The 25,758-nt window shown below is 41.4% G+C and overlaps 1 protein-coding gene across 2 annotated transcripts in view; it reads right to left on the bottom strand.

Annotated features, from left to right (window-relative positions):
• The window catches only part of appa (amyloid beta (A4) precursor protein a), a 34,603-nt gene extending 8,936 nt beyond the window's left edge, over positions 1-25,667 (bottom strand). The window contains exons 1-7 of one of the 2 annotated variants that reach the window (XM_026157783.2): positions 25,388-25,667; positions 7,482-7,649; positions 5,611-5,740; positions 4,896-5,008; positions 4,623-4,813; positions 3,988-4,301; positions 3,255-3,422 (exon numbers count right to left, since the gene is read on the bottom strand). In XM_026157783.2, the coding sequence (XP_026013568.1) occupies positions 3,255-3,422; positions 3,988-4,301; positions 4,623-4,813; positions 4,896-5,008; positions 5,611-5,740; positions 7,482-7,649; positions 25,388-25,447 (1,144 nt within the window). In that variant the 5' untranslated portion in view covers positions 25,448-25,667. The remainder of the gene's footprint in view (positions 1-3,254; positions 3,423-3,987; positions 4,302-4,622; positions 4,814-4,895; positions 5,009-5,610; positions 5,741-7,481; positions 7,650-25,387) is intronic. The other variant, XM_026157784.2, reaches the window with a different exon arrangement.
• Positions 25,668-25,758: the final 91 nt, after the last annotated feature.

Raw genomic sequence — 25,758 nt, 5'->3', positions numbered from 1 at the left:
TGCTTTCTAGAAGAGAAACAAAACCCCTCTCATTTATATAACTTCATTCAGAGCGTGATGGAGCTCTCCTGCCAAACCACAGATGCTGGAATTTATCCTGTGGGCTCAGAGGCGCGCACTAAATTGTGATAGTCTTACCAACAAGAAAATAAATTGGATCAGTTATTGCGTGAAACCTGGATTTAATCAGTGGAAAGTTGATTATCTCTCACAAACGCGCCATCGAGAGCGGTTGTTGGTTTGTGTGAGAATCTGAGTGCACGAGACGGTGTGATCGCATGAAGGTCGCGCATCATGTGAAATTGGTTACGTCTGAGGCGAGCACATGACTGCGCAAGACACACACACACACACACACACGCGAGAAAAGACAACAGGGAGATGTTATTCAGTCTGACCCTGAGCAGAGCGTTTTCTTAGCCTCTGGTCTCGCAAATCCTTTAAAGGCCTCGTTCACCCAAATTACAAAAAGCACTTTTCTCTCTTGCCTTTAAAACAGACTAGAATCAAGTCCATTCAGCGAGAGTATAGCCAAGGTTATTTTTTATTACAGCTACAGATCTCCACTAAATGCATCACATACAAGCAAACGTGCCGCTCCGAACAGACGACAGCTCGGGAGTGAAGTCATTTGTCACATACCCTTGTACTTATCCGGCTGTATTTGTAAGAGCTTTGGCGCATCATAGTGATGTAATGTTGTGAAGGTTTACACTTTTTGACCAGATTTTAGCTTTTCTAAGACCTGTTTTAAGAATTAAATCTTGGTTTTAAGGCTGAATTTTGAATTAGAGTAGAGGTGAGGGTTTGTTATGATGGCCAAATGTCAGGATTAGAGGCTTGGAGACGTCCCTGTAAAGCAGTTCCCCACTGATTCAGTTCAAATCATCATTCTAATGTATTTGTGTGTGAATGCAGGATGAAATGTCCCTTTAATGTTCCTTGATGTTATTTAGGGTGGCGATCCAGTAATTCACTCTTTAGATATAATCCACGTCTGCAGTGATTCTACAGCATTCTTTGTTTTTGCGGTAATCATAACAATGTGATCTTTTCCCTTTAATTAGTCTTCGTTTGCTCCACTTTATTGGTGTGGCCTTTTCCTGCGCTGTAAAGGCTACAGCGGGGTATAAATTAATAATAATAATAATGTTAATAATGGCATCGATTTACTGCTCATTATAAACTCAACAGCTAAGTCCTGATTTCTATCCTTGTTTTCCTTGCTAACTGATCTCATAGCTGCACAAAAATATGAAGTGCTTTCCAAATAAAGCCTCTTACAATAGCTAGTTTCCATTACCTGGACAAGTAATAAATCAATGCACTGCACTAAAGGGCTGATAAGAAGAAGGAGGGAAAAAAAAAAAAAAAAAAAAAAAAAAAAAGAAAGGACGGGAAACTAACCAATTTCAATATGAGCCATTTCAAAAATACCCACTTCTCACTACACAATAGGCTCTTTTGTAGACAGGACTATAAGCATTGTTACCCAAGCATTGTAACAAAGGAGATGACTGAATAGAGCAAAGATGTCAGGAACATGCACGCTAGGATTTATATGTCTCGCTAAAAACTGATCTGTCAGTGCAGTAGCGTTGGTGTAATTGTTTTCCTGCAGTCCCCTGCAGAGAACTCACGATGTCAGCCTCACCGAGTCTGCATGTGAATGAATTCATTAAGAAAACATCCAAGTGGGGAGCCTGTGTATGTGTGTGACTTCAGGGCAAAGGTTACAGTGCATCATTTTCTTACCTAAACCATGCTCAGAGCAGAGCAGAAATCCTGAACTCACACACATGATCGATTATATTAGATCACAATACGGGGAGAAAGAGAGAATGCCGCAGGGCACACATGCACACAACCACCAACACACATATTGAGCAAGGTCATTGACCTTACACAGTGAAAAAGCGAAATCAATGTCACGCTGTCACACACACAAACGCACACCTGTAAACAACAACAAGGGGGAAGTAATTTGGCAATCCAGGGCTGAGTTACCATTTGAAATCCAATCAGTTTGTGACTCAGTGATTGCGTCTAACCAAACACAGAGGCGCTGAAAAATACATAAATCAGAAAATAAATAATTTTCCTCCCCCAAGTTTCAAGTTTCCATTAAAAACCTCTGACGATTCAACGTATCATCAAGGTGGGAGCAAAATATAGAATAAATAATTGAGCAATCATCCCCATTTTCAGCGATACCACTGATAATCAATCATCACAATGTGGAGATGGGAGGCAGGTATGCTCTGTGAGCGTGTAATGTTGCATTGATGAGTTTTTCCCCTTACCTCTACCTGGGGAATGTGTCACATTCTGCAAAATTGCACAAGGGTAATTTGACATCTGATTTCGGTGAATTGACTGAATTAACTTTAACTTTTTTCCTCAGCGATGAGGACGAAATAATGTAAGCAAGCCCACACCACATCAGGGACGCGAGGGCGTAACAAGCAACGGAGTGAGGATTATTGCAAAATTTATTTGTGCCTGGATGATTTTATGCATCGTATTCATGCTGCAGTGTCATATATAAGATGATGGCCATGAAATAGCTGTAATTATAGAAATTATACTGGTTATCCTACAGGCTTCATAGGGGGAGAGCAGTGCAGCTCTTGCAATATAAAGCATGCCATTTAGTTCATGGAGCAAACTGTCCATGAAAATAAGCCCTGTGTATCTAACCAGTTACTGGAGCTTTTAGGCGTTGGCACCTCGCTCCAGCGCTGTCTGCTAAAATAAAAATAAAAAATAGGCATGTCCAGCTCTTAACAGCTTTCAAAACAAAACTACGTTCAACCTGTTCCAAAGTTAAATGTATTGGAAAATAGAAATGCTTTAAAGCACAGGTGCACCCACACAAAACGCTCGGCGTGACACGCCAGAAGGACCCAACCTGCTCACTGACATCGGTGGGTGTGAAAGTAAAGGCAAGAGTGAGTGTGCAGGCAGTCAGGCAGGTGTTTTTAATAGAAGTGCGGGAGAGGTAGAGTCAGTTTTTGGTGCAAACATATTTATTTACCTGACGGAAAAACACACACACACACACACACACACACACACGGAGAGTGTGAGGAAACGGTTAGGCAGGAGAGGCACAGCGAGCAAGAAACTTCGGAAACCTGTTTTGCGGCTAGTAGACAGCTGGGATAGACCGGGTGAGTAAAAAAAGAGTGAGGAGTTGTGGACAAAACAACTGGCAATTGAGCCAGCGAGACGCTGCCTTAGGCTGGACTTACTGACACTGCTGCAGACAGACAGGCAGTACGCCTCTGACTCAAAGTTATTCCTGTTGCCTCCACAGCCGCCGTAGATAAACTGAACACAGCGGCCTTCCTCGCGGTCAAAGTACCAGCGGGGCAGCATCGCCCGGCATGGACCTGTCTCTGCACTGGCCCAGCACACATCTTGGAGGACACACACACACACACACGTACACACACTTATCAACCACAAATTCCCAGAAAACCTCTGTAGTTAATCATGCTGGAGTGTCATCGTTGATTGATGTCTTTGCAAAGAAAAAAAAAAAGATTTAAATTTAAGGACACAAAAATAAATACAGCATCTGGAAAAAAAAAGTTAAGTTTTGCGCATTATTGATGCTGCCTGGGTTTGAATCTTTAGACCAATTTAACGCTAATGTAGAAACATTGCTGTACAACCAATTCTGACTCTAGTGAAACGTGGCTAATGAAAGCTGTGAGATGACAAATGAACACGCTGAGAAAAATGACAGCAGGAAATTAATTGGTGAAGAACACGAGGTTCAATCGCGTTCAGCAAAGCATAAAAATTTTTTGCAGGGTAATAAAAACAGAAAAAAATCAAAACATGTTTAGCTTGTTGTGCGATTGTTCCACATTAATCTAAATGCAAAATCTCCAAGTCACCTGACGGCTCTATTAAGCACGTTTCACATATTCCAGCCTTTTATTTACCAGACTAACAAAAACACTTGATGATCCTCACCCCTGACAACTTCCTCCACAGACTCTGTGGTGGTGGTGGTGGTTGTCGTCATGGCAACGTTGGTAGTCGGCTCACCGTCGATGAGCGAGTCGAGGATGTCGTCATCATTGTCATCGTCTTCCTCTTCGTCCTCGTCGTCCACCAGCTCCTCATCTTCCTCTCCATCTCCATCCTGGTCATTGTCCAGCACGTCCTCTTCTTCATCCTCTTCCTCTTCCTCCTCTTCCACCTCTTCCTCCTCGTCCTCATCCTCGTCTACCACAGATGGCTTTGTTTCCTCTTGCTGCTCCACTGGCTCTGGCTCACGCACCATACTGGGAGAAAAGGAGAGAAGAAAAAGGGGAAATGGTGAAGCAGGAGGGAGTCAAGAGACATATGGTGGAAAAAAAAAAAGAAAAAAAAGTGGGATGGGGGAAAGGAGATAAAAAATGAAGGAGGAGGTAGATGAGAAGGATGAGGGAGGCAGAAGAACGGAGACTATGATATAACCATTTTGCAGCTTCCCTTCAAGAAGAGAAATTGTGCCCACGTGGCAAAGCTACAAATTAAATCGGCTTCGCCTCCGATCACCTAAACACTGAGGCATCACTCTGCTCTTTGCTGCCTTGGCCTCATTTATTTGTGCGAGTGCGTACCTGTTGTCAGAGTAGTCGGTCTCCGCTCCGCCCCACCAGACATCAGAATCATCAGGATCCTGCTCAGCACTATCGGCGTCACGCTCCGCCTCAGCGGGGCAGCACACAAACTCCACTCCTCGGAAGCGGTCGATGCCGCACGGCAGCAGCATCCCATAGTCGTGGAGGTTCATGGTGCGGTCTCCGCAGGACTGAGACGAGACAAAGCGGATCAGTACATGCTCGTGTAAGTCATTAAAGGAGGGTGTGTTATGTGTGCAAGTGTGTACACACCTCTTTGGCTACAGTGTGCCAGTGCAGGTGGCTCTCACACTGATCCATGCGCTCCTGGTGCAGGAACTTGCACTTATCAGGAACAAGCAGAGCATCGCTCACAAATTCTCCCACTGCGGCAAAAACCATACACACGTTTAGATTTAACACATAATCGGAATCTTGTGTCCGACTGGCTGCAGACAAATTTCAACAAACACTGATTCATCTCATAAAAAGCTCTTTTGAGTAAAATCAGAGCTTCATATAAACCGAGAGATTTTTGGCCTCTATAAGACAAGAGAGGACCAACATCAAACAAAAAGTGGGGAACTCTTCTGCCCATTAAAACCATTAAAGTGGGAGGTTCAAAGCTGGCCACTGCACCAGTCTTGTGAACAAAGACAGATCCTATTCACAATCTGACTGCTGCCATGACCAGCCAACAGGAAAGCAGAACTGACGTTACGTGGAAAAATATAAAAATCAAGATGATTTGTGGCAGCTGACTCCTGTCCTCATGTGTCTTGATCCCAATAATGTAGTCATCATTGCCATGCAATCTGCATGCATCAAACCATATATCCTACCCAAGGAAAACTGTGAGGATTACAGTGAATTTGGGTTTAGAAGTAACTAACCACACCTATGAGCGCTGCTTTGGGATTGTGCTCACACACCATGTTGCTTGTGTTAAGTAAATCTGGCAGATTGTGTGAAAACTGAGTGGACTCACCTAGGCAGCGGTAAGGCACCACGATGTGCATGTGACTGCGACACTGCTTGCGCCCCTTCTTGCACCAGTTCTGGATGCTGACTGGTTGATTGGCCTCCACCACGTTGGTAATCTGGAGTTCAGGGTAAACCTGTACACACAACATTAAGTCTTACAATGGGACACTATATCTACTGAGCAGGGACGTGTCACCTGCTTTCCTAACATTAGCTTGAATGACTTAATAGTCAGCTTGTCACACTTTTGGCCACAGTGAGCTCAAACTGATGATGCTGAGCTCATCTTTAGTCATGCCTTCTTAGCCACATAGTTACAGCCATTAAGCGTTTGCTAATCTATTTTAAAGATTATCAATCCTTCCCTTTTTAAATTGCCTTTAAAAAAGAAAGAAAGAAAAAAAAAGAATCCACCACACCTTTCCTTTCAGAATAGTTTTGCTTTTTCTCCATCCCCCCGAGATACAATCTTCACAGCTCTGCAGTGCTCCTCGATGCTGTTCCTGCCTACCAGGACTGCTGTGTTTACCTCTATATTCTCAGCCATGCGTGACATCTGCCTCTACACAATATTCTGAGTTGGCATGTCATCCCTCTCCCTTCGTTCTTTTTCATGACACCTCCTCTTCTATTTTCTCTGCCTTCACGCCTCTCACAAAAGCAATGGGGGAAAAAAAAAAAAAAAAAAAGTCTTTCCATAACCTTCTTGGTTCCTTGTCACCGTAGACAAGTCGTATTTTTTCCTCTGTTCAGCTTATAAGAGGAAGGTTCTCAATCTTTTCCCTTTTTTGTCTTTAATATCAGCAGTTCAAACTGCATAAAAAGCTGGGACTTGGCAAGCATTTGTTTCTTATCACAAGATTTGTTATCAGTGTAAACAATGGGAGGGTAAATTTATTTTCCTTTGCTGTAATTTCCCCCCCCCCCAGAGACTGCTCACCTCCTTTTATCAGGTGAATTGCTTTTATCGTAGATTATTTACACACTGATAAGTGAGACTGCTGTAATTATCCAGATGAAAAGCTCCTGTTTTGTGTTTGCAGAAAAGTCACAGTGAAATGTAACAGCCACAGCAACGGCAACGAAAAAGAGCTCACCGTCTCACGTTAAACTTTTGGTTAGTTCACTTTCAAGCTGCCTAATTACAAGCCAAGTCACATGGACTTAAGCAGCTTGTTTACTGAGCAGAGTTTTGGCATCATGTCATCCTGCCAAACTGGGGATTTTGGTGACTAAAAACAAATCTGCTTGCCGACTGTGTAGCCCACTCGTGACAGACTTCTCTGTTCACTATTCACTTCTCTATTACACTTCTACAGCATCAATCCAGTTAAACTTGTGGGATATTGATCAGGTCAGTTAAGTAGCAGAAGGGGTCTGTTCATCAGTTTCATCTTTGGTGTTAACGAAACTAACACCTAGACAAGGCAACAATGAGACAACCACTAAAACAGGAATGGTTTTACTGGTGCAGGCTGCTAACATGTTCTCCCTCCTCATCTTTTCTGACTGTTTGTTCACTAGTTTTGCATTTGGCTGGGGTCACTGTCACTACTGGTAGCATGAGGTGATATCTGGACCCTACAGAGGTTACACACGTTGCTCTCAGAGGGTCAATCTAATGGTTAAAATCTACTAAAAATCGCCCACGTCACCACATCCCAAGATCATCATCTAGACTCATTCCCCACTCAAAACAAAATAACCACATAGCTGTTGACGTTTTCCCCTCTATCACACTATCCTGACATTCACAGTGTGTATCCCCCTGTCTTTAGTATCCCACTTTGGGCCTTTTTATTACAATTAAAACAATAAAGATTTATATCAGTTGATTAATAGGAAACCTCCGCCCCACAAAAACACACACTTTACCTCCTGGCAGTATTGCAGGATGCCCTCCTTGGTACCGATGCAGCTCTTTGTGCCCGAGGGGTCCGGCTCCCACTTGCCAGTCTGGACGTTGATGTGCATGTTGAGTTTACCACAAAACATGGCCACCTGGGGCTCTGCCAACAGGCCCATCGAAACATCTGTAGGCACCTGCGGGTGGGCGGGGCAGGGGTGAAGGGGGAAAACAGAGAGTGAGAGATTTAATGAGATATACAACTCACGTAAAGCTCCTTGAGCACTCGTGCTGAAAAATGCGAGACGGATGCAATTAAATTTTATTACTCAGATAGAGGAGGGTCGGGAGAGGAGAAGAGATTAGTGCGTTAGATGAAAAGTAAGATGAGACGAGCTGGTTTAAGATGAGAAGTGGGAAATGAGGAAAGCCGAAGATAAGATGTTCGTGAAGGGAGCGCTGGAGCAAGTTTTTTCTGTACCCCCGTCAGATTTCATCAAAAATGTAGGTTTATGGCCATAAAACCCTTAACAGTGCAATCAAACACTTATTGCTGCAGTATTGCTCACTGTTCAGAAAGATCCTGCTGAACAGAAACGATGAAAATAACAGATCTAAATAAGTGAAACAAAAGTGATGGACTTGGTGGTGGGAAAAATAAAAATCAATATCTTTACAAGAATAAATTACCTCAGACAACAGGCCTGGGGCAATCTAATACACCCTCTGCTGTCTATGATGCTCAGCCACATGCGCACATACACCCACTCAACTGCCCTGTGCTATACCCTATTCACGGGTATATCTCTGCTCATGTTTTTGCCTTTTTTTCCAGGACAGTATAGTGTTTATATAACCCTCTGTTGATTTGTTTTTGGCTCATTTCTCTGGGAACAAGCTGGCTGCAGGCACGGGGAGTGTGTGTCCGTGCGTGTTCGTGTATGGAAGAGAGAAAGTCTGCCTTTGGCATGACTGTATTAATTTTTGTATTAATTTACGCTCCTGGGTGTTTGTCGATTCGTGCCTCTCCTCTGCGTGTGCCACTGCTGACTTGCCCGCATAAGGAGGTTTTGTGCTGGAGCTCCCCTAGGAGAGGAGGTGCAGACAAACCTCTGAATGTCTGCATTGTACTGGCAAATGAGCTAGAACAAAATGGGAGGGAATACAGGAGGGTGGGGAAGGAGACAGAGAGAGAGAGAGGAGAGAGGGGGCTGTTGCCATTGTGTGCTCCCCTAATCTTGTTAATGGTTTTGAAGGGACTGGCAGGCAAACAAATGTTGTTTTGTGAGATGGATAGCATATTTTTCCCCCCTCCAGACTTGATTCTCTCCAAGCAGCCAGGGGCATAAAGTTCTCTTCCAATATGAGAATGGCTGGTGGGGGCCATCAATTTGGATTCAATTTAAAGCCGAAAACTCAAACCTTTGGATCAATTTAGCGAGTATCTGGTTTATCGGCACAGAGATGAACTATATCAGCTTTCATTATGTCCCATTTACACACATATTGTATTTACACACTTGGCAGGAGGAGAAGATGGCAGCCCTCTCTGGACCCGTTACTTCATTTTCTATTCTCACCTGATGGCGCTCAGAAAAGCCAAGTAAAGCAGAAAAGAAAGCTTGCCAGGTACACAAACGCAATAAAAATCTACCTGTAAGCTGTAATGCAGCTGAGGACTACTGCTGTGAAGCTGGGAAATGAACATCTGAAACATATCGAGCTGAAATGTATTCAATTGGCTCTTTAAAAAAGCAAAACAAAAACTTGTACCGTTAAAAGAAAACTGTTATATACATAGGTGCTAGCAGTAGTAAATCCATCTGTCAAATAGTATAAACAGAGTGTTTTGCTTTACACTAATCAGATTCATATGAAGGCGATCACATATCTTGGTAGTTCTCAATTATAGACTTGAAACCATTAAAGGGCCATTCAAAGAGCGCATTCATTGCGAAAAACTAATTAGATTTTACCCCTATTTATCTGCAGCCCTTTTATTTCAGTAAATACAATTACTGTGAAAACAAAAAGCAGGATTAAGTAGAAATTTATAATCTTGATCAAAAATGATGAAGCATTTCTGCAAGATCGCACTTACACATTGTAATTAATGATAAACAATCTTAAATTCTGAGCGTTTATAAGTTACTATTTGCTGCTTACAAACATGTGAGATGAGGCTAACCAATGTATTTTATCATTAGCATCCTGTTCTTGTCAACTGTTTTACACATAAAACATAGAAAAATACAAGGGCATGCAAAGAGAGCAACTCCACCCGAGGTGCAAGGGCTTTCCTAAAATTTAATGGTTTTCAAATAGGCGTCTATTGGACCGCAAGTCTTTTTGCAACCACAACTATCGCCATCTGGTGGCCTTCAGACAGAATGCAGCTTTAACGCACTTCTAGATTGGCTTAATCCATGTTTTATACTGTCTACAGTCCAAATATGGCGTCTTATGGCTGTTAAATGCACTGAAGCTTTAGCATTTTAGACCAATGGGCTAATGTCCAATGTCGTTTGTTTTGAGGCATTTAACTTAACAGTAACATCATTTTATCATCACAATGAAAAAGAAACCAAATTAATAAAAACAGTGTAATAATGTGTTTGAAATGAAACCACAGCACGCACGCACACGCACACACGCTCTCTCTTTTCAGGTTACACTGACATGGGTCAAATATGCACACCTTTAAAAGTTCACATCCCCCACTCATCAACATAAGTGGCAGCATGTAGTAGCGCCAAAGTCAGTAAATCCCCATCTCCACACACGGAGTAGGGTGTAAAGTCCCCCATTAGCCGCAGCCCTCCTCATCTCCCACAAATGACGCTTAACACTGGTGGCCATTGGTCTTGACACTAAGCCATCTGCACCACCCAGGGTTATTTAAGGGTCTGCTGCTCGATTCCCACACTGCCATCTGTGAGCCATCAGACACAGATCACAGTCCGCCCTGTTCACTAATAGTAAAATCCCAGGGCAAAGTAAGAATGGAAACTTTTCTTTAAAAAGTAGTTCATATACACCATCTTTTAATTAAAACTCTGGGTGCCCAATTCAATTCTGACCGTATCTCTCCACCCTCTGGCCTTACTCTACCGCGTACTAGAAAAGGGGAAAAAACAAAAACAAAAAAAAAAAGCCCGACTTCCTCTCTGCTTTGGGGCATAGGTAGGGAAATTACTGCCGACTGCTTGCTGGCATTTAAATTCTGTGTGTAGAACTGTTTTGGTTGGCAAATCGTACCCCAGCTAATCATGCTCTCTTCCTTCTCATTCGCCGCTGCTATATCTCGACCGCTCCGTCTTCTGTTGATGGAGGAGGAGGGGAAGTGGGTTGTCGGCCAAGGCTTCGCAGCAAGCTTATAAATCAGAATCACTGGATGATCGAGAGAGAAGCAAGTGCGAGAAAGAACAATAACCACAATACCGAGAGACAGAGAGAAATGGGAGGGCAGATGAATTGGACAATAAGCCTTCAGGCTCGAGCAGGTCAGGCTCTTAGTAAAACTGAAAGGATGCGAGAATGAAGGGCCAGAGACAGATGATAAGATGTGAAGCTTTGGTGTCAGGAAAAGCTTAGAAGATGAAAAGAATTTTGTAGTCGATTACATCAGTTCTTTAGAAAGAACCACTGAATTTCTCATGCTGAATCTTCTAGTAGCTACATAAATAATGACTTGCACACATTTTCCAGTTTACAAATCCTCTCTAAATGAAAGATGGGCTGAATAAAAAAGGCCATTCTTTTTTATTTTGTTGTTGTCTTCTGGTTTCAGAGACAACCTTGTGAGCTAGAATCTACCCCGAGCAGGCAACAGATGGACTCAATAAAAGGCAGTCACAATAAAATGGTGACACACGTCAGCAACAAAGTGTTGCACATTATACGAGGAGACACCAGGCTTCCCTCATCTCCTTCATTCGCTCTGTCTTTATCCTATCACGTCTCCAGTTCACAGTCCTTCCAGTCTGCCAGCCGGTCAGACTGGCACAGAGGGGAGGGAGCAGTAATCTGGGCACTGAGGATTAGAACGCCAGCACGGCCAGGAGAAATATCCCCCTTTGGTCTCAATCTGGCATGATAGGCATCACGGCAAAAACAGGGAATAAGCTAGGGGAAAGGAGGGTGATGGTATATGAGATTGACCCTGTGAAGATAGTTCAATTAAAGTCAGCAGAAAATCCAGTCACATACTGCTTGGTATGCTATTTCTCCCTGAAAAGTGATGCAACTAAAGCAGTGATCCATCGGAAAAAAAAAAAAAAAAAAAAAAAAAAAGCAGCTTTCAGCTTCAGGCTGCTTTTATTAATCAGATTAACTGATGAAAGGAGCCTATTGTATGATCAAAATGAGAGCAAGAAATTCGAGAGCTCCAGTTTAAGAGGTCAAACAAATACCAGAAAAAAAGAAGACGAAATCTTCTCATGTGCTTTTTCTCAGCAAAAAACGACAAAATTACTGCAACTGAGTAGAGAAAATATAAAGCTGAGCTACCGGGCGCGGTCGCAGCAACATTAAGTTGTGTGTAGTCTTTTGTTCAGGTTGTTACAGCTCGTTACTGAGCCCTAAAAAGCACATCACCATGATAATCTAAGTATAAAAAGGACATTGTTAACCCTCCAGTAAAAAGAAATGCACAAAAAAAAAAAAAAAACAAGCTAAAAAAAAAAATCCAATAATGTAATGCAATAACATACAAGTTTATATTAGTTTTGCAATTAAAGTGAGATTATTTCCTGCTGCAATTTTCTAGAGTGGTGTGCTACCCCACAGAGGGTTCTGATGAGAGTGACAAGATCAGTGCGGCGCTTCACCTCAACCGGCCCACATTTCTGTCACGCTATGATGTAAAAATCACACATGGATGCATTTCCATCACATCTGACAAATCTTAGACTCATGCAACGTGATCTTTGCTTCATCATCATCATCGTCGTCCTCATCGTGTGACTGTCAAATGTTCTGCTTTAAGGGATAATTGATTTGGTTGTGGTCTTTTTTTGGTTCATCCACTTTTGATTTAAAGATCAGTAGTTAGATTAGTGCTAAAACTAATTACTGATGAGCCATTTTATAAATCAACAGAAAACCTGCTACTTTTTAATTTTTAATTTTTTTGTTTTAACTGATTGAGCCTTCCCCCCCCCCCCAACAGAAATAGACATTAAAGTTACAGGTTCTCAGTTGGGAAGACTTGCTTATTTCTCCTAATTTATTACAGAAATTCAAAGTAGCACACACATTTTAGAAAAAGAGAATTAAAAAAGCAGAATTAAAACTTTATATAAACCTTTATAGACTAAAAACAAATGAGAACCTTGCCACAAGACTGTCATGCTTACATAGGTCTATTGCAAATTTATGTCTATACTAGAGGTGGGAATCACCATACATCCCACGATACGATATTATCACAATACTTAGCGTACGATACGATATTATTGCAATTTTTTTAAATATTTTGCAATATTCAGATTCTGTACATAAAGGTAAACTTTATCAATATTCATTTTATCTAATATCAAAGTCTCGCACTCAGTCTCTCTCTCATTTCAGTCAGTTTTATTGTTGACAAACTGAACGGTTTGTATTACAGTCTAGTCCAACTTAACTGAATGCAACCATCTGGTACAATTATAGCTATTGTGAACTATGCAATTTATGAAAACTATGCAGCCCATTCAGCAACTGAAGAACTTGAAAGTAAATTAAAATAAAATATAATTTTACATTAAATAAAAAAGTTTTAAACTTAATTAAAATAAAACATGTCTTAAATTAAAATAAGTAAACTGTCATGTTTATTGCTGCCAAAAAACAAGTTAAACACATTTGGACAGTGAAGGAATGTCAGGATTCTTGCTCAGAAAAAGGATCAACATGCTCTGAAGTCAGAGTTCCAGTCCACAAAAACTTTTTTTGTAACAAAGTATCGATTTCTGCTGTCCCTGTATCGATACATTATTAGCAAACAAAATATCACGATACTACACAGTATCGATTCCCCCCCACCCCTAGTCTATACTGACCACTACAATAGGTGCAGCTGTTCAACTACTCATTAACACAAATATCTAAATAGCCAATCACATGACAGCAACTCAGTGCCTTTAGGTATGTAGACATGGTTAAGATGACTCGCTCAAGTTCAAACTGAGCATTAGAATGGGGAAGGAAGGTGATTTAACTCATTTTGAATGTGCCTTGGTTGTCTGAGTACTTCATACAATGCTGATCTGCTGAGATTTTCATGCAGAACTATCTCTAAGGTTTACAGAGAATGACCCTAAAAGAGAAAATATCCAAGACCTCTTCACCCACAGAAAGTGAAGAATGGCTGGACAGGTGTCGATGGGAAGGTAACAGTTACAACCAAGGTCTGCAGGAGAGCATCTCTAAAGCCCCTTTTCCACTAGTACCTACTCGGATTGACTCGCCACAACTTGACTCGAATGGTTTTCCATTACAATCTAGTACGACCAGGATATTCGTGGTTGTCATCACCGCAATGCTACCGAGCGTCCCGTTGCGTAATTAGCATGCAACATGAACGCTGCAACAAAGGTGGACATAGAGGAAACAATATACCTGCTGGGACCAAGACGTTGTTTTTTGTAGCCATTTCCCTCGTTGTTGGGTAGGGCTGCCACGATTAGCCGACTAGTCACGATTACGTCGACTATCAAAATAATCGTTTGTGGCAGCCCTATTGTCGGGTTACAAAAATGGCAGTTTTGCTTTTCCTCAACGAGATGCTCACATGACTCATCAAGTGACGCCAGTGATCAGCCAATCGGTGGCATGCAGTCCGACAATGTCAGTTTAGTATCTGATCAGATCGTTTGGAACCCCGGCCGGGCAGGTACTATTTTAGTACCTGGTACTGCGACCTAATGGAAAACCCTCAAAACCGTGCCAAGTTGATCTGAGTAGGTACTAATGGAAAGGGGGCTTAAATGCACAATATGTACTTTAAAAGCTTTTTGAATTATTTTTATCTAATTGTTGTATCCTTGTAAAAAAAAAAAAAAAAAAAAAAAAAAAAAAAAAATGCTGTAAATATCTGCATCATAACCCTGTCTTATTCCAGCATTTTCCTTCCTCATTCTGTCTGAAATGATCAATATATGATGATTTATTGTAACATAAAATAATAGTTGGATGATGAGTGTAAAACATCTGAATTTTAAAAAGGTCCAGTGTTAAACTTTATTTGAAAATAACGATACTTCCCTACAAAATGCAGTTTTTAAATTATGTGATAGACATCTGGGTAAAAGCCCCTGGTTATTTATTGGATTTTTATTCATTAAAGCATAGCAGACATTTTTAATTAACAGGGAAATGCTGACATCTGTAAAATAAGAAAAACACACACACTTATGCTTTATTGTATAAGTAATATATAAGTGTATTCACTTCCCAATGGGCTAATCAGAGTCTATTTTTTTAAACATTAAAAAAAATAAATAGAAAATGGTAATAAGGCTACTTTAAAACACCATACAGTCTTAAAAATGTCCCAAAATCTTGTTTTGTTTTTAAATCTCCTTTAAAAGAAAAATTCTTTTTGAAATAATTAGTTCAACCTTGAAAAAACAAATTCGGTGTAAACTCTACTATCTGCTCCTCGACTCTCAGAGGACCAAACATGCCCAGCGATCTATACCACTGCACGCCACTCCACACGTGGGAGTCATAAAGACATAACTTCTTAAATAAATTCTTCCGCTTTATGGTAAACTGCCCAACCGTTCCCGTCTCAGAGCCGCCTGTGACTGCTGCATTCACTGATGTGATTATCTGCATTAATAGCAGAGAAAAGCAGGGACAAGTTTATTACCCCTTTGGTGTCAGAGAAAGAAATATTACATCACATGTATACGAAATGCAAATAAAAATCCATTTTCTCATGCACGCGGCTCACTCACGGAAATAGTTTAATGTATTCCAGCGCACCAAAAGACACACACAAACGCAATCTTTGAAGTGTCCCCCATGGGCACTGGTCCTGAAGCGCTATTAATTGTGCAGTCTTATCTGTGTGGCCCAGGCCTGCCATGGGGAGTTGGGTGAAGGTGGTGGGGCTGGTGGAAGGAGGAGGGGGGGGGAATAAGAGGGAGGGTGTCTTAGATCAGCTCTCCCTCCAGGGGGAGACTCCCTGGAGTGCACAATGTGTTGCAGGAGCCCCACACACATTCTGGGACGCATCTTTTACAGGCATCTTTGGTTTTATATGTCCAGGCTAGCAGCAAACAAAACAAGGCATTATTGTCCAAGCTGGTACATAATGTTCCACAGACAAATGATAACGTCAACCGAGTGGTGAGTGTTTAGAAATGCCTAACAATTACTTAGATACACGAGAAATGGCAGCTTAACAATGCAAATAATGACTTTGCTGCATTAACCTCAGAAGCTTTCAGCATTTGAGATTCAGATTAGATGCCGTGTGATGCACTGCAAACTTAGATGGCTTTCCTTCCAGTCATTAATCAATCAGCTGCGGTGGAATCGAGCAGAAGCCCGGCTGTCTGTGGCTTGCTTACAAGATGCATCACTGAATTAAATAAGACCGGCGAGGTAATGGAAGTGCTGCAGTATGTGCGAGTCTGCATCGGCACGACAAGCTGGCCTTGATGTTACCCAAACCCCCAGATCACCTCTGACCTGCCCTAAAGTGTGTGTAGAATGGCATCCCATCATACTGGTGTGTATATAACATTACCAGTACCTGATGTTTGGGAAGCACATCTAGTGGATAGTGTTTCACCAATTACAGGGCAGTCAGGCCTGCTTCCCCTCCCCTCACCCTCCCTGTCGACCAGAAATTCAATTACAGAGTAGATCTAAAAAACTAAATAAACATTGTCATCAAATATTTTTAGGTTATTCAGGACAGAAGCTCTGATCTAAATATATAACAGGGAAAAAAAAATCTGGGACCAGGATGATTGCTTAGCTCATCCTCCAATAGCTTCAGGTGGGGCATATGGAGCTAAATCAGGTTTTAATGAAACCCGAGCACCTCAACAACAGTGCATCATGTCCATTCAGGGATTGCTTAAAAAAAACAAAACAACAAAAAAAACAAAAATATCGATAGATGTGCATCAGTATGGGATAAATATAGATTTCCTTACTGATTTCTGCTTAAAGAATAAACTGACACAATCAAATGTTTCCTCGGATCAAGACTGACGGCTAATTCCTTTTAAGCGCGTCTGTCTGTGTCGATGACCTTCACAACGACACCCTAACTGGTGTTCTTGATATGTTCTCTTCATGTGCATGCCATCTATTTTTTTCCTTACTCGCGGCTTATCCCACAGTCCTCATCTTAAAAAGTTTGCAAACAGTCTGAGAGGAGAATTTAAGTTTGTTTGAAGAATTATCTTCATTCATATTCAGTGCGATTAAGCTTTGTCTCGGGGGGTTCCCCTGGAATTAGCATCTCAGACAAATCTGTTTAAAATCTGATTAAGAAGTGTGTAAGAAACACACATCTAACTTCTGCCCATTTAATTTGTCTAGAGGTGATGGAAGGACTTTTGGTTTCCTTAGTTATAATCACCATGGACACAGAGGCTGGTCTCAACCCCGGGGAACAGCTTGTTATAACCTCCCTCTGGCTGCGGCAACACCATTATCCAAGTCGCCAGGGAGCAGGAATTTCATCATCTGGTTACTTAGCTTTGAAAGGAAGTGGGTTGGTTGATCTGTAACTTGCACATCACTGCGTGTGCATGCGTTTGTGTGTTAAACGTTAAGCCATTGTACCGGCCTGGTAAACTGGCCCTGACCTCAACACCACTCAGGCAGGAGTCACTTTGCAGCGACATGCCAACATAAACAGATGGACCTCTGATCGCTGATGCCCACAGACACACAAATACGGTGACTAATTTATAAACTTAGATCAGAGATTACCAAAACCGCTTTTGCTTCAACAGAAATATGCACAAATACACTAAATATTTCTGTCAAACGCTTCTTTGCAGGACTGCGGTGGGAATTTATTTTATTTTATTTTTTACAGCTTCTTGTAATTAAAATGTTTAATTATGTGGGCAAACATTTCTGAATGTTATTGACTTTTATCACCATGTCAGCTTTTTTGTCAGTGGCCAGAATTACAAAACCAACCAACCCACAACAAGTTAAAGCCTTGTGGTCACAAATGGACCAAAGGAAAAACAGAATTTCCAATTATAACTGATGGGCATGGAAATAGACGGGCATTGCTGGGGTTTGTTTAGTCTCAAAGAATATTACACTAAAACTTGTGCACTTTTAACCAAAAAGAGTCAATATACACACTTTCAGGACTTGAACTACCTACAGCCAATTTAGATTTATGGATCAACTTAACATGAATGTCTTTGGACTGTGGGAGGACGCTGGTAGCACTTAGAGGACAAGCAAACACCACATAGAAATGAAAGGCCAGGGTAGAGCCAGGATTTGAACCAGGACCTTCCTGCTGTGAGACGACAATGCAGACAAAACCGCTACCACTGTGCCACCCATTGAAAAAAACATTTCGTAATGTATTCATTAGCATCAATTTTAGAGGACACTGCTTAAAATAATTCAGCTGGCTGCTGTCGATACTCATTTAGTATTTGATTATTTGATTGTCCTTCTGCTTTGGGTTTTTTTTTTTTTTTTTAAAAACAAAAAAACACCCCGATTTGTACCTGGGGAAACAGAAATTATCTGTCTCTTTTAGCTCTTAACATTATGTTTACATATTTAGCTGGCACAAAATTGATGGGAGACAAAAAAAAAAAAAAAAAAAAAAAAAAAATCACAGCTAAAAAGAAATGTCTTATTTGTTCTAGTGAGGAGCCTGGGGTCTTGGTGATCTCTAGACAGGAGGTAAATGAAGGGGGGGGACAAACATGCTAAAGCACCACACCAGTATTTGCAATGTAGATTTTAGTATTATACAGTGTTCTTATTTTCCTGCTTTAACCTTAACTGCATTACATGCAGAGGACAACAAACTGACCAGCTTAGCAAGGTGGGCAAATTCTGTTTCTAAAATCTCAAACGGATATGAAAGCAGCTCAGGGTTTGTCATTGTCATTTCAAACAATTGGGATTTTTTTAATGAGTGGTTTCCCACCATCCACGCAAAAACACAAACACACATGGCTTGTTCTGCATCGGTCCGGTTTACTGCACAAATGCAGGAAGCCCGCTTCTATCATGGAGTCCAAACAGGAAAGGGATCCAGAAATAGCACAATGCCGTCAAGAATTCCCGTTCGCTCTTTGGTGCAAATCTCCACTATGCTTGCACACAGCACAAATCATGCTCTCACACACACACACACACACACACACACACACACACACGGCATTTGAAACAAGTGTTCCAATTTCACAGTTGGACTCCGAGAGCACTTGTCATCTACAATTGATGGCGTGCCGCCTGACATGAAGAGGTACTAGATTCATAAACCCTCTGATCTGTGCATCTCCATCCCATTCCATGTACAAGCACACCAGTAACACATGGAAAGCACGGGTTTTTCAGAATAAAAGAAAAAGTGACAAATTCTTGTGATGAAAATCTAGACACGGGTAAGAAGAAGAACAGCGGGAATAACATGGAAAAGCCTAATTATACCAGGCACTTGGGAGAAGGCTGTACTGCTATGGCAACCATGAACACCCAAGACGACGAAGGGGGAAGCGAGACAGGAGAGGATGAGATCATTTCTGTAAGTGATGAAATATAAGCTTTAAAAACAAGGACCCTTGTGGCTTTTTATGCATCGACAGAGATGGTGAAACCAAAAACAAAAACAGAACAACCCCCCCCATTCCTTAGGAAGGAACTTTCCCTAGAAGATTCACCCATCTTAGAAAAAGCCCACAACCTCTGCAGTAATCAGACACATACTGAGGCAAAGCACTTTCTTAGTCTACATTCATTTAATGAAAAGAAAGGAAAAAAAAAAGCTGCATACGAGAATGATGGAAACTCCATCTCCAGCCGCACTGTGGCTCTGGGAAACATTTGAACGGTTACTTTTAAAGATTCAGCCTCTGCTGTTCATTAGTTTGCTTGTGTATACCTTGTCAGGAGCTGAAATAAGATGCATGCATATTTAATTATGATTTAAAATTCAGTTCATAGGCCAAAAATCAAATCTTTAATCCACAATTATCAAAGGACATATTTAATCACTGCAACCTGAATTTTTGATTGTTAATTTGTGCGTTCGAAAGGTTTCTGACCTTTTTTGTCAACAGCATCAGCAAGGAGAAAACTATTAGCACCACAAGCATAATGCCATTTCTGGACTGTGCCCTGCAAGTTCATGATTAAAGAACATTTACTTTTTAAGTTGAAATGTAATCGTGATGCGTCAGATTTGTGATGGTGCAGCATGTTTTTGGATGGTCGGCAAATAAGAAAACAGGAGAGCAAGCAGAGAGGCAGCGAGAACCTTTCTTGCAAACCAAAGACTTTCTTGCAAATCAAACCTGGTCCTAGCAAAGCAAGTCTCTCTTCTCAGCAGGCTTCTTACCAAGGCCTCCAGGCACATAACTGAACAGTTTTTTGAAGCATTGTCTAAATTAACTTTAATTTTAAATCGTCACCAAGACCACAAAAAGGTTTTATTCCACCACCTACCTTCTGCAGAATTGTCTCTTTTAAAATGTCTCTGGCGACAGATGTTTTCTACCCCACCATCCTTCATAGTGGGGTAGAAAAGACAAGTACCATTAAACTGGCACTCTAGTTTAATGAACCTGAGTTTATAGAGCTGCAGTATATATGTCAAGACCCCTTAGCAAATGTCAAACCTCGCCAGCACAAAAATGGGAGCTGGACCTCCGAGTATTGAGGTTAGCTTAGAAGATCCTCTCTGGTTCATTACAAACCTCCAAGCAAGGCAGCCTGTCAAACACATTGAGTCCTGTCTGAGTCATGATAGTTGTGATGATGATGATGATAATGAAGGACTTCATATATAGTAACATAATGACTGCAGCACCATGTGTTACACCACTGTGAAACTATACACTCAGTTATCATGCAGAGTCATCCATCCTGCTCTGATAGGGCTGCATTTGTGCGGTAAAAAAAGAAAAGAAAAACATGATTGTCATTGGTCAGATCATCACACTGCAGGTCATATCTAAGTGGAAAGCCAGTTCCATACAACAAATCACAGCCAAACCGATGCTGCACTCGTGATGGAGCTTTGACGCATTGAAATGGCAGGGATGCACTTTCAGATGTGGCATGACTACTGTGCTGGATGTACTCTGCGCAGCTGCTGAATGATTGTGCAGGTCAGGGCGACTTGTTTCTCAGCTTATTATTCAGATTTTGTACCAAACAGCTGCTTACTCAGCAGCAGAGAAATGAAGAGTTTGTCTTCATGGCGCGTTGATATTTACAGATGGAAATAACAGTGGAATAGTGATGAATGGTGCTGCCGTGTAGTGGGAAAAAAAAGGGAGGAGGAAGAATGTTCCCTGAAGACAACCTGAGAATAAAGTACATGTTGACCTATTAGAGCTAATTATAAGCCAGACACAAAGAGGCGGAGGAAGAAGAGGCGAAGGCTTTTTCTGGAGGACTGACTTGCAGAATCGCATTAGCGAGACACAATGTCTTGAAAATGAAGGCGCCGTGGTGTGAAAGAGTCATCAAAAACTGTCAGGTTAACACAACCGCACATTAACCAAAAAGAAAACCAACAAAAGCTCCCCTATACAACTTGGCAATTTATGCCTCGTACTACTCTTCATTACAGTCAGTGTAGCAGGTTCTTGACTCAATCCTAAACTTAAAACTAGATGGAAAAACCCTGAGACTACTAGTACTAATGCACCTGCAGAGATATACTTTGCAGACTTCAAAGGAAGTCCAACCATCAGATACTTGATGGATTTATTCGAACCTTCTTGTGGTTGTCCACAATATTTCATTCAGAGAGCAGGCTGAAGTACACAATGCAAGCCTTTGACCTCGCTACTGGCCTCTGCACTACCGGATTCCTACCATGCTTTGAAAAGGAGGGAGCCTAGAGAGGAAAACGCTGGAATAAGGTTGAGGCAGACCATTTCTAAACAGACCCTCCTATACTTAAACTTACAGTTTCACAGTGTCTCACAGTGTCTTCTTTATTAGAAGCAAAACTGATCACAGTAAGAGACTTCTCTTTAAGTATTAGGTACGTCACAGCACCACAAGCCACCTGATAGCATGCGTGTCTAACTTTCAGTTTTGAGTCAACTCATCTAAAGGTTTATTGTGCTGGTGTGTTTTGGGCATGTTTGACTTTCCTTTCACATCTTAATTTACTAAAATCTGGGCTTCTTTGTCTACATTCAGCTGTAATTGCCTTGGCCATTTAGCTCTATTCACTTATATTCAATGAGGACCATTTTTTGACAGAGTGACTGGTGAACTGCACCCATTTCTGATACAATGGGAAATGAACACTGTTTGCTGTTTTGGACAGCGCATTACTTGGAAAGAAAAACCCCTATGAGCTGTCTCAGGTTTTGTTAGGTGGAGACAGACACAAAGCTACAAAAGACAACAAGCAGATAGGTGTCATCCCAGTTTACCACAACAGAAACAAAAGGTCAGGAATTCTTTTCTCTTGGTCAGACGGGGAGGGGAGAGGCATTAACTGGGAGTGCTGCGGTATCAACGTCGTCATTGTTGACACAACCAGGATGGACAATGTGCTGTTTGCACCAGTATTTTTCATAACCAAATATTATCACAGCTGGTAGGAGAGGCGGGATTAAAGCCAGATAAAAGAAGGGCATATGACAATATCCAGGAAAAAAAGTTACAGCCTGACAGCCTAGCACTAGTTTCAATTGCTTGACAGTTCACTTAAATAATTCTTGATGATTAAAAAGAACTGAAAAATCTAAACTGATTATTTTGGTCACTACACTTAGCAATGAGCCAATGTATCACTTAAGAGCTCAAGTATTTGTTTCCAAAAACATCCAAACCACTGATTTGAGTGCACATCTGTACTGAGTAATTAATTTGAAGGGTTATTCATGAAATCGAGTAATCCCGGTTCGTATACAAATAACAGCTTTATGAGAAATCAATACGATTCATTGTAAAACAGGCTGTAAACAGAGGATTTTAATTAATTACGAGTAGTTGATGCTTTCCATGGAATGACTGATCAATTAATGGACTAATTGTCTAAGCTCTAGATTAACATACAAAGGAAAAAAAAAAAGGAAAAAAAAAAAAAAAAAACTACAGCAGGTTTTTCGGTGTCAGTCCCAGACCAATTTGACAGTCGACAATCACGCACATTTCTCAGAGTTAAAACTCACTCACTTGCAATTGCTTTTCAGTCTACAAATATGCTGGAGACACCGGGTTAAACACAAAACGACCCCCTCCTTCTGTGAGGGCTGTCAAAAAGGCCTTCTGCAAAATATCAACTTCAAACTGGAACAGAAGTGGATGCCATGCAGGTGAAATTGAGCTCAAGAAAGCGGAAAATAAGAAAATGGAAAATGAGAGAGGACACATTAGTGTCAAGTGGATTTCTCCTTCAAAGACCTCAAACTGCAGTGTGAGCAGCGGAGAGCATGCCAGAGAGCGAAGCACTGGCACTGCCAACAGGCATAATGGCATTAAGGTTTGCTAATAAAGGGAGAGGGCTGGTCCACCCCCAGGCTGAAACACTGCAGTGTGCACACAAACAGGCTACCAGCACCCATCCAAGAGCCATTTCCCAAGGATTTGGAAACAGACAAAGACTGGCATCTAACTCCCACACTCCACACTGCGGCCAGCGTGTACAGGGCGGGTCTGTCAGGAAAAGCTGCTTCCTCGGGCTAAGTGTTTAGAAGCGTTTGTATGTGCCAGTCATCAAGGGCCGAGAAAAAGCAAGCCATAACAAGATCAAAAACTTATAACATCTCGTTTTCAAGTCTTATCTCGTTTATCTCATCTTGGGTAAATTCGCTCTATTCATGCTTGTGTCTTTGATGTAAACACAGGACTCAAAGGCCAGGGATTGTCTGGACTGACCTCAGCTTTGGATAATCAACAAAGCCAAGGGTTTGCTTAAAAAGAAGTCCAAACTCCCCATTTCAAGTCCACTGATTGCAGCGTATGCTTACAGGAAACAACAAAGATCAGCTGCCTAATTTCACCTCAAACACTGATCCTTAATACAAAGAAGGACCCAGGCTAACAGGTTGCTGGCACCATTAGTCGATTTATCATGTTTAAGAGCTCCCAATCCCTCCTCTTCCACAATTGGACATTCAATGTGGCTAGGGGAATGTGTCATTTCTCTCACAACAAAGCCACAGCGCAAATCATAAAAAGCAAGATTTTAATACATTCTTATTCTCATGAAAATTACCGATTAAAATAACAGAAAATTTCATCGTTAGGGAGGGGATTGTGATTTATTTATTTGAGACAAGGAAATGAGTAATTCTGTCATGACAGAGCCACAATAGACAATAATGACGACAATGATGATTTTTTTTTTTTTTTGTAACGCGTAGGCCACTGAACATGTCTGAAATCAGACAGGCATCAGCACAGGATTGAGTAGATGGCGTGTAAAAATAGGCATTTTCGCAGTGGACAGTCACAAAGCGCTGTTCCTGGCAAAGACCCTGTTTAAAAAAAATCCATAAACAGAGATTATGTAGAGCTCCGTGATAATACATAACCAGTGTTACTGCTCGCATGTTAAACTCTCCTATATGGCTTAAAAAGAAAGAGCAATGAAAGGCAACAATGCCAGTCAAAGCTCCTGTTGGCTTCCCAGTTTCCCCTCGATAAATGCTGCAGTGCACCGCCGCCATCTTACTTCTCTATTCTCGCCCATCTAATACGTGGAGGGCGTTTGTGGCGTTTTGTTTTCCCGCAGAAACTCGCATATTCGCTATTTTATTTTTACATTTTTATTGTATTTAAAGCCCCGTCATCCCAAGCTTTTATTATTATTAACGTGAGAGAATTACGTTTTTACTTACACTTACAAAACAAACAAAAAACACGCCCACTGCCAATAAATTAGCCCCGGGGATATAGAAAATGAGACAATACGCTTTTACGTTTATTCACCGTGATTAGTATAACGAGATTGAATTAGCGCAGATGACCACTGGACAGGAACAGATTCCGTAACCATCTGCGCAGTGTCACTGGCTGGAAATGGTTCGCTGGCAAACCTGACCGGTTTGTAACGTTTTAAATCACAGCAAAACGAGCAGTTTCTCAGTTTTAACGCAAAGTGAGGGGGGGGAAAGGGAAACACATAGGCTACAGGTTTAAGTCAAAGGTTTCGGCGCTTGTCTCCTTTGTCACAAAGACTCAGTAAATGAAATTAAATTACACTTAAAGCGAGGGTATTTAAATTAAACTACGTGAATACATCATTTGTTTCAAATTGTACTTGTTAACAACAGACAGTGAAGCATTGTAACGAAATAGCCCAGTGGATACGCGAAATTGTACTAAATATTAACGTCGCCTTTATTTAGGAATCCAAAAGAATTCATGTTTAGCATTCAAGTTAGCTTGATTGTTTTACATTACACTTCCGGTTACAGCCTTCAACACAAAACAAACTGCGCATTTATATTCAAACACACCGTGTTAGGAGCAGTTTTATAGGACAGAAATAACAACTTGTTGTTGATGGATCGGTAGACACAATACATTTACCTACAAAGATTCAATTCCTTCTTTTTTTAAAAAAACAATTAAACAAATCTAGTCTAAGCTTTACATTTGAAGGAACAACAGTTCAACTTCCGGTCTCCTTTTAGCTACCTCTAGCTCGCTTGACTCAGCCGACACCAACAATATGGTGGAGGGGGTTAAATGCTACAAATTCTCACACATAGGGAAAAAAATGAAGCTTTTCTCTTACCTCGACAGCCAGAGCCGAAGCCGCTAAAACCAGCAGCAGTAAAGCTACTCGGTCCCCCATGCCTTTTCGCTAAAACAACGCTCCTACAGGCTAGCGTTATACCGCACCGTTTTCTAAAGCTTTGCGTCAGGCGAGAAAACGAGTCTGCTCAGCGCCGGTGTCTCCCGTTGTCTGATGGTGAGCAATACCGAGGCTGTACAGCTGCTCAGCGCCGGATCACCTGACCACGGCAGAGTGGGATTAACACACACACACATACACACTCACGCGCTATCTTCCCGGCGTGCACGTTGAGTTTACTCACACGCGCACATAGCCTACTTGCGCGCGCATGTTCCCTTTTTTATTTTAGAGCAAAAAACAAAACAAAA

Source organism: Astatotilapia calliptera, chromosome 23, assembly GCF_964374335.1.
Source record: "Astatotilapia calliptera chromosome 23, fAstCal68.1, whole genome shotgun sequence".
Classification (NCBI taxonomy): Eukaryota; Metazoa; Chordata; class Actinopteri; order Cichliformes; family Cichlidae; genus Astatotilapia; species Astatotilapia calliptera.
The sequence above is the reverse complement of the archived record's forward strand: the minus strand, read 5'-3'. Positions and strand labels throughout refer to the sequence as shown.